The sequence below is a fragment of the Electrona antarctica genome (assembly GCF_951216825.1).
Source record: "Electrona antarctica genome assembly, chromosome: 4".
NCBI lineage: Eukaryota > Metazoa > Chordata > Actinopteri > Myctophiformes > Myctophidae > Electrona > Electrona antarctica.
Window position 1 is genome coordinate 45,694,407 of NC_136809.1, and position 13,386 is coordinate 45,707,792.

The 13,386-nt window shown below is 43.5% G+C and overlaps 1 protein-coding gene across 7 annotated transcripts in view; it reads left to right on the forward strand.

Annotated features, from left to right (window-relative positions):
- Positions 1 to 443: 443 nt before the first annotated feature.
- The window catches only part of tbc1d1 (TBC1 (tre-2/USP6, BUB2, cdc16) domain family, member 1), a 74,230-nt gene continuing 61,287 nt past the window's right edge, over positions 444 to 13,386 (forward strand). For 3 of the 7 annotated variants that reach the window (XM_079498994.1, XM_079498995.1, XM_079498997.1), the window contains exons 1-2: positions 447 to 703; positions 2,163 to 2,841. In XM_079498994.1, coding sequence (XP_079355120.1) covers positions 2,197 to 2,841 — 645 coding nt within the window. In that variant the 5' untranslated portion in view covers positions 447 to 703; positions 2,163 to 2,196. Of the gene's footprint in view, positions 704 to 2,162; positions 2,842 to 5,374; positions 5,784 to 13,386 lie in introns of those variants that run through there. The other 4 variants (XM_079498996.1, XM_079498998.1, XM_079499000.1 and 1 more) reach the window with 3 other exon arrangements.

Consider the following 13,386-nt stretch of genomic DNA (forward strand, 5'->3'; position numbering starts at 1 on the left):
CCCAATCCTCCCCACCGAAGATACATTTATTAGGTTAAAACTGGCCTTTCAATTTCCCCACTGCTGTCATTTCCTAAGTTTGTTTAATAAAAGGGGCGCAGCGACACCAAGTGGAAAAACCTTGCTACACCACATTGTTCACATCCCTAAATGGTTGGTTCACATTCATTTTTTGCTGATTCCTTCAAGTTCAAATAAGTTCCTCTCACTACCCAGCATTACACAATCACAATGACTATACAGTTTGTCATTTTCTGATTCATTGTGTCACATTGTGTATGAGGGACTGCATACTGGTAACTGTACCCCGTATGGTACTGTGTACACTGTACAGTATTCATGTCAAGGTCGGTGTTGACCGGGAGTTCTCCATCTACAGCTGCTACAGCAGCAGCAACACATGCGTCCGTCATGCACTTGTCATGCTTCCTCGGAGTGGAGAGCGGAGAAGAGGGAGGGTAGAGCTGCTATAGTGGTCGCTGGCCGCCTCTTTCTGTCTACTATATTTAGCGCCTCCATGCCACCGCACAGCAATACTAGAAAGAGCACGGGAGGGCAGGGTTGTTTTACAGTGTGTGTTCCGTGTTCGGTGACTTCGGTCCCGACCCGGTAGCCTATATACACGGAGTACAAACATCTCTGGTCCTCATTTCAACACTGACTTGAATTAAAGGACGTCTTTGTTTCTGTGGGAAAACTTAAGGTAAGGTTAATGTTATACAGTATGCACCATACGATATGACGGAAGGTTAAAATCAAGACACAACTAATATTAATTCATTCTTGTTAGATGCTATAATTTAAGTTTCTGTCATGTACTTAAATTTGTACCACAGCAGTGCTAATGTGCTATACTGCATTGTGTGTAACATGACATTTAGCCTACTTGCTAAATTATTTGCGCAGAGTTGGGAATGCATGGGAACAGCTGTGTGGTACCGCGAGGGATGCATACCTGACTGCAGTCACTGCACTGAGCTCTATGAAATGTCATTGATTTCCGCCCCATAGTTATCGCAGCAGCCAGCGTACTTGTGATAATACAAATCACTTCTCGGAAATGGCACTTATGGCAGTTTGAGGATGTAGCTACTTTTTCTGCTGATACAAATTGTCTGAATACTATCTTTATCAACTGTACATTGCAAGCTTACATCAAAAGAGGTAAGAAATATAGATTTAACAGATTGTATAATCTAATGACGTGCACTGATATGTGATATGAAGCTTATTGTTTCATGAATTTTCATGTGACATTGGCCGTGGATGTCGCCTGTTACTGTGCAGTGTGCGCTGTTGACTTTACACACTAGTGGCAGGTGTTATGTGCCAGTTGCGGGTACAAAAAAAACAGTACTATACATTTATGTTAGAAGGTGAATTATGTTTGTTGATCGTAGTAGTGGTACAGGTACACACTGGTGTAAGTGCCATACAGACGAATAAATGTGACCTTAATCGTGTGTGTGTGTGTGTGTGTGTGTGTGTGTACACTACACAGTGCATCACCATCATCATAACCTTTATTTAAACTCGGAGTACAATTGAGGGGCAGGCCCTCATTTTCAATGTAGCCGAAATAAGTGCACACTGTGTACTGTGTAGTGTCTCCTTGAGACTGGGCGCTAGTCAGTGGCCTACCTAATGTTGTTTGTGGGAAATCCAGAGCAGTTCCTCATACTGACCTCCAAATGACTCACTGTAAGTTGGTAACAGTACAGAGCCATACTGGGCCATGGCAGTTTGAGGCGCTGGACACAAGTTCTTGGATAGAGTATCTCTGAGTTAGTGCCAATTCTACTCAGTCTGGACCACAACCAAAGGAAACACTGCATACCTTAGGTGTCCATGGGGTTGATATTCAGGGTGCCCTTTAGCAGAGTATCCTATCCTTACCTGATGCCCCAGCCAAGGGAGTAAGGGCTTGGCTGTGGCAGCTAAGTCTATGGACTTTTTATGTTTGTCTTATCCCCATGACGTACAAAAGCAAACAACGGTGCCCCTCACTTCACATGAGTGTGATTTTTATTTCTTTGGTAAAATAAAAAAAATAACTTATACCATCTCATCATGTTTGCCTTTTTATGTAGAGTACAAGGATTTTCTCTCTGAAGCCTCAGCCCACTAATGCTGTGGAATGTTCTGATTGTTTTTCCCTGTAGAGGCAGTCCTCTTCTTCCATCCTCATCATCAACCATGGAGGGACTCTACTTTGAGGTGAAACCCAGCAGAGATGAGGTCCTCAGGCCTGGGAGTTCTCAGAAGCCTCCCACTAACCTCACATCGGGCCAGCGTTCAGGCTCATCCCTTGCATCCTCCAGTCCGCGCCCCAGAAAACTCCATTCCGCCGGTGCTAGAACAAGCGTCCCGCCTGGGGGAGAGATGGACGGGGAAGAGGAGGATGAGGTACAATACAGACTGACGCTGATCGGTTCCCTGCCCGTCGACACGCTGACCACCATGACAATGCTTCCCTGGGTGGTGGCTGAGATCAGGAGAGGGTCTCAGTCACCCAATATCAACCCGGATGCCCGGGGTCGAGCTGCAGGGCGTGGAGGTGGACATGTACAGAGTGCCAGTGGGGGTGGGGGACAGGCCGCACTCCCAATGAGGAATCATCCAGTGTTACTCTGCGTGTCAGCGTCGACCGTGCGCTGTTCGTGCATGACGGCCGAGGGCGCGACCTGGGATCCTCTGTCACACACGGTGCTGTTTGAGTGTCGTCCACACAGGGTGACCAAGCTCATCCACAACAGCCAGGAGCCCAGTAGCTTTGGCTGTTTGGTCAGAGATCATAACCATTGTGCCTGCTACGTCTTCCAGTTTCAGGACAGTACCAAGGTATGTGGATGTGGCGGGTGCTATGACATGGTTTTATACTACTTTATGACACACGCTTTATCCACACAGGACTGTAGTTTAGACATAACAGTTTGTGCAAAATACATACAGTACATGTGGCCCAAAGGCTTAGTGGCTTCAAGTTCACATAGAATCAGTTCAAGAATCCAGAGAAAAAGAATCGGAGCATACATTACAAAAAACGGTGCATGTATGTTTTATACCGCATTTGAGTGACATTGCAATTTTGCATGCATATAGTGTCATGGTTATGCCGCATCACTGTCACTCCCTTCCCTCAGGGCTCTGTATTTGGCGGCCTCCTTTTTTCCAAGTCTACACCAAATCTCTTCACTCGTCGATCATTCAAATGTTATGCCTATTATGCCATGCCCAGAATAGGGTTCATGTGATTAACAGTGAGGATTTTATCGTGCTCCTCTTCTCCCCATAGAGACACACAATCTCTACATTGCACCTGGTGTCCAAATTAGGCTGGAGAAGATTTTAAATCATTTTATTGATTTAATTGTGTGCCATCATGCCATGCCCAACATACCAAGGATGCCAATCTGAATGTGGACAGACTAAACATTGGGGAACCTGCAGGATATTAGCCGGTCGAAAGACAATATAAATTAATAAATAAACAAAAACTTTACATCAAGATGACCTTGCTCTACTGTAGCTCAAAACTGTTTACTCAGAAAAGCCAATGCCTGCCCTGCTTTAAAAGCAGCCTGCACATAATATTGTTCTGTAAATATAACAAGTGTTATGTTGTGTTTGCACAACTTAATGGCACACCCACACATATACATGCAAAGTAAACACACACGGTCGTACACTAGTCGGTCACATTTTTGTTTTTGTGTGTCACTGTGTCTGAAGAGTACCGAAGAGTACTAGGTTCAGAGCTTGTCCTACAGTTACATCAAGGGCATACAATGAACTTGTAGGTTAGTTTTAGTACAATGGATGCCTCCTCCTACTTCTGTTTTGCCTTGTGCTACTGAGAATGGAATTAGTTGAATCCTATTTATCTGTAAATTCAAAAATATGTTTGAAATATATTTTTTGTGAATGGAAATGAATAATGACAGCTTTCTGTGCGGAATTTTTACAAGGCAAAATTACAGTCTCTCTGTAGCATTTGAAGATTGAGGAACTGAGGAACAGTTGTCTGGTGACGGCGTGAGTAGCCTTAGTTGGTACCCAGGCTTTTACACTGTGTGTGTGTGTGTGTGTGTGTGTGTGTGTGTGTGTGTGTGTGTGTGTGTGTGTGTGTGTGTGTGTGTGTGTGTGTGTGTGTGTGTGTGTGTGTGTGTGTGTGTGTGCGTGTGCGTGTGCGCGTGCGGTAGTGTACTCTACTACAGTGTACTCTCTCTCTCTCTGTTCTCTTTCTCAGTAATCCCTCCCAGAACGTGATAATGATGTCAGGCTCTCCTGGGCTGGCCACCTGTTGCTCTGGCTCAGTCACAGTACACCCACACCACATACAGCCACAAGTGTGTGTGTGTGTGTGTGTGTGTGTGTGTGTGTGTTTGCGCGAGCGCACGCGTGCTGTATGCCAACTATCCTCAAATGTTGTCAGTCACGCAGGCCAAGATGCTTTGTTGTTTACCCCTGAGTATACACAAGCTATTTTCACAGGTCACTGTCTAAGAATGACATTGAGAATGACAATGACAGATATTGATTGTACACAACATATCCACCTCCCAATACTTCTCTGTGATATTTCCATTTGTTTGACATGATGCTGTCTGTACACAATGATGAATATAATACTGCATGATATTTTGTGCATGTTGCCCCGGTGAGACACACTGTGTCCCTTTTATGCCCATATATGGAGTATATATATATATATATATATATGGGCTGGGAATATCAGTCCAATCTGTGTAGAATGTAGATGTGAGGCCCGAACCTCTAGCTGCCTAAACAGGGGAATAATGAACTGCTCCCCGTAGTCTTGTGGAGATGTTTTCTTAAGAAGACTCTCTGATGTTTGGGAGTCTGTTGTTTTGACAAGAGGGTGAGGGATGTAGGGCATGCTGCTATCTGCTTGTAATAGACTAAAAATAATCATAACTGGAAAAAGTCAACATTCCAGTTTAAATACTCGAGTCCATATAGAGGTTAAGAACTTCCTGCCACTGCAGCCACTGCCAGTACCATGGGAGGAGGATTACTCAGAGGAGCTGTAGTGTAGTGTGGGTTTCCCCTATTTTCAAGCAAGTGCTGGACGATGTTAAAAATCACCACGAGGTGACGCTGTTGCTACAAAGTTTAACAATGTTTAAATTATTTTCAGGTTTTTATTGTTTTTTACGTTATATAAGGCGTCATTTGCGTTGAATTCAGGGTAGTTTTCAATCCAGTTAATTGACAAATTACTTATAAACCTGTAAGCATATACACCTTTCGTCTTGTCTTGTAGCCTTACCCAATACGTTACCCATTATAATAGGCTCAAGACAAGTTGCTGTTCAGTTTATACTTGGCTGGGTAATGTTTAGTCATATGACGTCTCGTCGAGATTATTGCGGGTCTGCATGGTTTTATAGCGGAAGCCAGGAAATCGTGTTTACATTCATTCTACCAGATAACAACGTAGCTCTTATAAACATACATGATGTAGCTTTAATCTGAAATCTACCGCCTTCAAATGTGAGTGCCTGCCCTGGGACAGGAACTGAGCAGCCGCGGCAGCCCCCCTCTCCTCCTCTCCTCTCCGCATTGGATCCCCACCACACGGCGTTAGGAACTTAGGAAGGAGCATAGACGTCCCATTGATTTGAAAACCCAACGACACACACTCCTGACAAGTACCCACTACCCAGTAAACTACTGAGGGAAAGTTCATGTCGGATGGAATGAAAGCGCGACTACAGCGATCATTCAACCTCTTCAGTGTTAAGCCCGAGCAGAAAGATGTGAGTTGCAGTTCGTCGACTTTTATTTTATTCTGCTAACAGTCAGTTCAACTGAAGTTATCTAGGCTCTCGACTCGAGCTAACGTTTGCTATATTCCCGCTTACTTTCACTGAATGTGGCGACAAAAGCTGTTTAACTACGCGCTGGCAAATCATTATTGTTCTTGCTTAACTTGGCTAGACAGCTATAAGACAGGCTATTCAATTTCACATGTTAGTGATGCCTGTCTGTATCGTTTCAATAGGGAAACGATAAAAAGGATATTACGAACTTAAGTCTAGACATGTGAAAGAATGCTGTCTGTTTTTTTTGGCCAAAACTTACCACAGTATTAACATTAAACTATAACTGCTTCTGTGCTAGTGTGTGTTGGTAGCAGGAGACATGTTTGAGCATTCCAGGCAAGTGATTGTGATTGCGCATTATAATGTAGAGTACAGTCGATATTGTTGTCGACTTGGCGTGATTTATCATCTTGATCTTGAGAGTCACATATGACTCAAGAATAGATTCAGTTCAGCCTATACTACTTGAAGCAAGAGTGTAGGCTAACTTGTGTACACTAGCATCATGAGTCATGACAGTTCATCTTCATCACATTGAAACAGAAACACTGGTTCAGTTTCACTGTGCATGATGAACTAAATGTATAGATTCTACAAGGAATAATTGAGATTGTAAATAATTCCTTATCACTGCTATGGCATGTTGAGAACCAAGATGTTCTCAACATGTGGGTCGGCCCCCACATGATTCTGGGGGGTCCCCAGGTGACCGTTAAGTGGCAATTTAATTAGGACTTTGGCCAAATCATAATATAAGGGGCACATTTTTCAAAATATGTATCTGTGGAACTGAGTCAAACTAAATGTAATGCCCCTTACAGTTCAAGTGCTTGTCAGGGTAGGGGGGGGGGGGGGGGGGGGGGGTCCCCCGGGGGGGTCCCCCTGTTCAAATAGGATGATTATTATAGGGGGTCTGAAAGGTTGAGTCACCACTGACTAGCCTATGACTAGCCTCCCTAGTAGATGGAAAAACTAGATTTTACTTTGTTTACTCCACTGCCTGCCCAATCTTCATTCTTGCTTTAAAACATTACTGCTTGTTATCTGAAGTCAGTCAAAGCTTAACCAAAGCATAACCACACACACACACACACAAGTGTGTGTGTGTGTGTGTGTGTGTGTGTGTGTGTGTGTGTGTGTGTGTGTGTGTGTGTGTGAGAGAGAGATATCTTCACTTCTGTTTCTAAACTGTAGTGTAGCCTGGACTATTGTTTACAGTTTGTATCAGTTTGTTCGTTGTCTGATACATGGCATTTCATTATCTGACTGACATTACCAGGTGTGTCATTCAGTCTTTATTCTTCACTTACTGTAACTTCTAAATGTGATTTTACGTGTGTTTCACGATTGTACATTATGAAGAGTTGAGTTGTTGTGAATGGCCTGACTACACACAAGGATGCTTTATTTATTTTTCTTAAAGCTGGGCAGATGAAAATCCAGATGGCTTCACTGTGGTGTTGTTTTGTGTGTGTGCAAATGCGTGTGCACGTTTGAGTCATGGGCAGGCGATGTCGCCTCTAAACCCATTGTACCCATGCCAGAGGTGCACTTTTAGAACAGGAGGAAAGGTGTCGGTTTGTGTATCATATTAGTCATAGACTTGTTCTCGTTCTCAGTGCAGACATGCATACACAGTTCCCATTCATTCATATGTTCAGTTTCACGTACCTCTGATTGTGCCCTTCCCTAGTAAAAAAATATATTTTTACATGAGAAGGCCTTTTTCTGAATGGCGTCACATCAATAGCAAAGCATGCACACATTGTAATGTACACTATAAGAAGCTCTTCTTGGAGAACATGCAAACTCCACACAGAAAGGCCCTTTCGCCAACCCCACCTGGGGTACTATGGGCGCTGATGACACGGAAGAGAGAACACGCCCACAGCGTGCGTGCGTCCCTGCTGGGAATTGAACCCGGGACCATTTAGCTGTGAGCTACCATGCCCCCTCATCCCTCAGCCCATTAAAATCATGCATGCGTTTGAAGCTGAGCCCTCCTCTCCCATGCTCTATGGTAACCCAGTAGTCTGGTCTCACATGCTTTCCAGTTTCCACATCCATTCCCTCCCTCTCTGATTTATGTGACCACCTCCCATCTACTGTACGCTCATGTGACGATCACTCCTCAGCCTGTTGTAAAAACAGGTCAGTTATACCTTCCTGTGTTCCAGTCTTCCAGTCAGTGTCTTTGCTTCATTATACTACCCTACAGTCTCTCAATCAGTGTCTATCTCGGCCTTGTCTTAAACCGCTGCCTAGTCTAGTCCAGTTACTCTGCTGTCTGTCAGCCGTGGATCTGCCAGCTTAGCTGTCATTTTACAATGAATGTACCTCGACATCCTCCTTCCTGAATTGATTTCCCAGAGATAAAAAGGTTGGGGCTGTTTTTTGAGTCCCCTTCCTTCGCTGTCCTAATATACCCCCAACAGTCAAAGTCCACAATGATTCAGCACTGCCTGGCTTCTCAGACAACAGACCTGTGAGAGGGGCTCACACACACACACACACACACACACACACACACACACTCTGTAACTGTTATCACATTTCAATGAGCTCCTCATCTCTTTCTCAGTTGTCTGTGCCGTTAGGTCTCTCTCCCTCTGTCTGTCTGTCTGTCTGTCTGTCTGTCTGTCTGTCTGTCTGTCTGTCTGTCTGTCTGTCTGTCTGTCTGTCTGTCTGTCTGTCTGTCTGTCTGTGTCTCTGTGTCTCTCTGTCTCTCTGTGTCTCTCTGTCTCTCTGTCTCTGTGTCTCTCTCTCACTCTCTCACTATCTCTCTCTCAGCCCAAGTAGACTGACGTCAGTGCCTTGGACTCTTGTGGTTGTTTCCGTCACCCAGTGGCACTCCCTGTTTAATGATTCCCTCCCTCTCCTCCATATATTCACCTTTCTCCTTCACCTTCGCCTTTTAAATTCACAACTTTGTGTCTATGTATTGGTATGGCTGTAGAATCACGTAAACCTTTGCTATGCACCACTGCAGCGTATATGACGTATAAATGTATGATGAATTCAGCTGGGTGGTTGTTGTTTTTTCGTCCGTCCCCCAAAATGTCTAATAATGTATCACTGTGCTCACTTGCTGGCTGCCACATGAAGTTATAACGTTGGTTAGCATTTTCTTAAACAACATCAGGGACATTCTGTGACTTGTCACAGTGCCACATGGCATGTCTGTTAAATTAATCATATACTTAAACATTTCAGAATTGAGCTACAGCAGCGTTTAGGGTTTTGGTTATGGAGTTTAATGTTTTTATGAAACGGACAACTGTGCATTGTATAGCTTGCTTCTTTACAAAACTGTAAAGGGCTTTTGTATGTACACTACAAGTAGCCCTCCATTATTTGACTTGTCCAATTTTGTCATAGATATGTCTTAGACCATTGGTTCTCAACCTGTGGGTGAGCTCCCGACCCGCAGAGGGGTCCCCACAGGATTTTTGGGGGTCCACAAATAGCAGTGAAGTGACAATTTAAGGCATTTTAGAATAACAGCTGCTCATTACTGCATCAAAAGTACTGAACAAAGAAACTACTATAAAAACTGATTGGCCAAATTGTCAAATAATTTAAGAAAGGGGCAAAAATTGTGCCACCCAGGCGGTGTGAGCTTGTAGATCTGCTATTTTCACAATGTTTATCGTCTGTGGAAGAGAGTCAAACAGAATGTTTCAGAAAATATATAATGCCTGGGCACTTCAGGAGACTACCCAAACAAAATAAAGCTGGAGCACTTGAGTGGTCTGCACGTGTTTATCGTTTGGCACAGGATTGACTGACGCTTTTTTCAAATACCGGTATTTTATTTATTATTTATTTTACATTTTCCTCATTGTAGCCAAGTCTGAGATGTGGATCGGGATCAATATGATTTTCTTTTTCCTTAGAGCTACTGTAGTCTATATATTACAAAACATCCTCAACCCTGCTGTTTAGCAGTTTGTAAATTTGGCTAAATTACATATTTGTGTTGTTGCTGTGGACCAGTACTACCGAATTAAATTATTATATGGGAAACACAAAGACACGTCTCAGTCACGTCTTGGCATGGTTGGTTGGAAAGTCTTAGTTGCTTGCTCTGAAAAATAAATACTGTAGTTCTACTAGAGAGCAAAATGTCAAAAGGAAATGAATTCAGAATAAATCAGGGTCATATGAACATTGTGTGTGTTTATTTAAATGCTACTTTTATCTGCAGGGATTCACTAAGCATGAATGCACAAGTGCATCGCCTCAAGACTTTGTATCATTAATCTTGACCATAACCCTCTGTGTCTTTCTTGCACTCAACTCAATACCCAGAGAGAGGTTTGCAGTGCACAACGTAATGCGTTATATTGGAAGTTCTCTTTTGTGTTTCTTATGTAACTTCCCAGTTTTAGAGGCCAGTACTACACTAACAGTAGTCTCCTTTATATAGTGCCTACTCTGTGCGACTCACCATGCCAAGTGTTCTTCCCCTAGAGTCCATGTCCTGATGTCCATGGGTCACGGTCACAGATCATAGCCCGCGTCCAACCGACTTCCTGTTCCAGGCCTGCCTCTTCTAACCATTGGTCTACTGAGCAAGATATTGCTTGTGTGCCACTGTGTGTTTTTAGCTTATAGGCTCTCTTAGAGGGGCAACACCTCTCCACCCTTCTGGGTTTTCAATCCCTCCCTCCAACCCAAAGAGAGAGAATGGGGTAAACATTTTTCCAGTATGGAAAATCGTATGATCTGTGTCATATGACACAGATGTAAGCCCATCACAAGACACAGAAAGTTTGATTTGATTGACTTCATAGGAAACATAACATACACAATGCCTTCTGTATGTGTCACTAGCAATGAAGGGTGTCAGATATTATGGTGTATAAAGATTATTTTTTTAATATATACTTTATTTGTATGTGGAAAAGCAGTGAGAGAAGACACTGTGACGACATCACACCAAAGAGTTAAGGAGCAGCGCTCAACTAAAACACGTTGCCTTGACGACAGGGATGACAGTGTCTTGGGCAAGATTACACTAGTTCCTGAATGTAACACAGAACACTGCAGGAAAAGGAGGAGAACTTAACTTCCTCTCTTCTTTTCACGTGAATCCCATGTATTCTCTGATAAGAGGGAGGAGAGAGCAAGACAAATATTTAGTTTGCTGGAAGAAATTGTTCAGAAGAAGTTATGAGAGGAGGTAGAAGAAGGGAGAGGTAGAAAAGAGGTTAAACAGAGAGAGGTCTGTTGTCAGCAGACACAAGGCAGACTGTGATCTCTCACCGTGAGCTGGAGGCTGCTGATTTGTGACCATGAGAAGCGGAGAGAATGGGAGAATCATGGTGGAACCTGGCTGCTGATGACACTGGGACAGCAGCAATGCAGCCAGGAAGTAAACAAGTTACTGGATTAGTGGTTAAAATGTGAGGTATTGGCCCATTGGGATCGTATCCTAAACGACCCAAGTGATGTCTGCAGCTGCTGCTGCAAGTGTGACCTTGTAAAGGTGGTGGGTGAAAGAATCAAAGATGAGACCAGCGATGGCGTTATTGAGTTATCCTCCCTCACTTCCTAGCTTGGCCTTTTCTCTGGAAACAACAAAGCAGGCAGCCCACTGGCGGTTTATCGCCATGGGAGATGGGATTAATTTAAGGTGTTTGGGGATTGGGACCAACTGGATTAGAAATTATACGCGTTCTCGGTTCTCACAGTACACACATATTCTGCCAAACTTGGTGTAACAGGACTACGTCATGCACTGCATGACGCATTTACTGGCTGTAAATGAATGATATGCTGCAATCAATTCATATTTGTATCCATGGTATGAATGTGATAGTATCACTGTCTGAAATGTTACACCTGCTTTTGGGAGTTAGGCCCTGTGTGTGTGAACCTCAACGTCTTCAAAACGAGCAGATCTTTGTTTGGAAGCCTTGAGGATGCCTGTTATGCTGCCTTTTAAAAGCTCTCTGTGGCTCTCAGTCTTCTCTCAAACTCTCTCGGCCTTTTGCTCTGCAGCATTTGTGTTGACATAAGGACTCGAAGGAGACCTTTTACTTTTTCCATTCCTGAGAATTGGCGTCCGTCATTTTCTCTGCATCCAGGCAAAAGTACAGAGCAGACTGTTTGCTCCTATTGCTATTTTTCCATTCCGTAACAAACAAAACATCTCACTCACTGACTCGGCAAAGCCATCTAGATAAAAAAAAATAATGCACTCCTTTCACTGTGGCTTTTCTCCCCACTCAGTCAATCTACAAGGGCAATGTCTCTCCTTCTCGGCTTTCAACAGCCAGCGAGCCTATGCATTCTAAAAAATGTTTTGAGTTGCATTTTATACAATGGCCTTCAAATTGGAAACACTGTGACGAAACCTCATTCCATAGAGTAACAAGAATGCTGGAGGTGACCTGATAGTGTAAAACGCCATAACTGCCTGTTATTCTCGTGTTATAATAAAAAAATAAGGGCACCCTATGTTTGATCAAGAGGTGCACGGCACGCACATCCAAACATTTAAACGGGTGCTGGATCAAAAAAGAGAAAAATGTAAAGAAAAAGAGAAGGTCCACACACACAGTCTTAATTAAAAAATAATTTAATAACATAGTGCTTAAAAGAAATAAAACATTTCGGCCTCTCTGGCCTTCTGGAGCGCCGTGGCCTCGTGGTTAGAGTGTCCGCCCTGGGACTGGGAGGTCAGGGTTCGATCCATGGCCGGGTCATACCAAATGAGACCCAATGCCTCCCTGCTTGGCACTCAGCATCAAGGGTTGGATTTATTGGGGTAAGTCTCTACGACATATTAGCGTCATGTCCAGGGTACATCATGTCCCGCCTCACGCTACAGAAACGGGGGATAGACCACTACCGTATGGGCCTCATGGCTCGGCAAGGCTTACTTTCTGCTTCTACTAAGACGTTCGGGTGTATGGACCGGACCTTCTCTTTTTCTTTACAACCTAGAGGTGAGGCTGATCATCTTGCCAACCCTTGACCTTTCACCACCAAATTACACCATATGTCGCATATTGAGGTAGAGATCTAAATACAGTTCACAGAGTTTCATGGCCTTGTAATTTGATGACGAAGCTGTCATTGCGGACAAAGTGACACACAGACACACACACACACACAGCCTCTTTACAATAGCTTCACAAAGGCTTTGCGGCTCAACAAAAAGCTACTTAACATTGAGTTTGCCTGATGCCCTTGTCTGAGGAACACGATTTAGATGCAGAGAAAAAGCTCTAAAGCCCAATTTCTACTTTGTGGAATGACCTTGTTGCTGTAAATAACTGATTTCTACAGTATGAAGTAGCTGTAAGTGTGCCAGTCAGGTAGATGAACACACCCCATGCCCAGGCAAGACTCAACACGGCTGACTGTCTGGAACTGTGTCTCTTGTAAGACTAGTATAGTTTTGTATTTTTTACTTGTAAATGTTTATTTTCGATTCAATTTAGTTTCAGTTAAATTCATTTTAGTTTTTATTGTTTAAAAAGGTTTATTTTAGTTCATTAGTTTGTTGGTTGCAATTGTATACAGT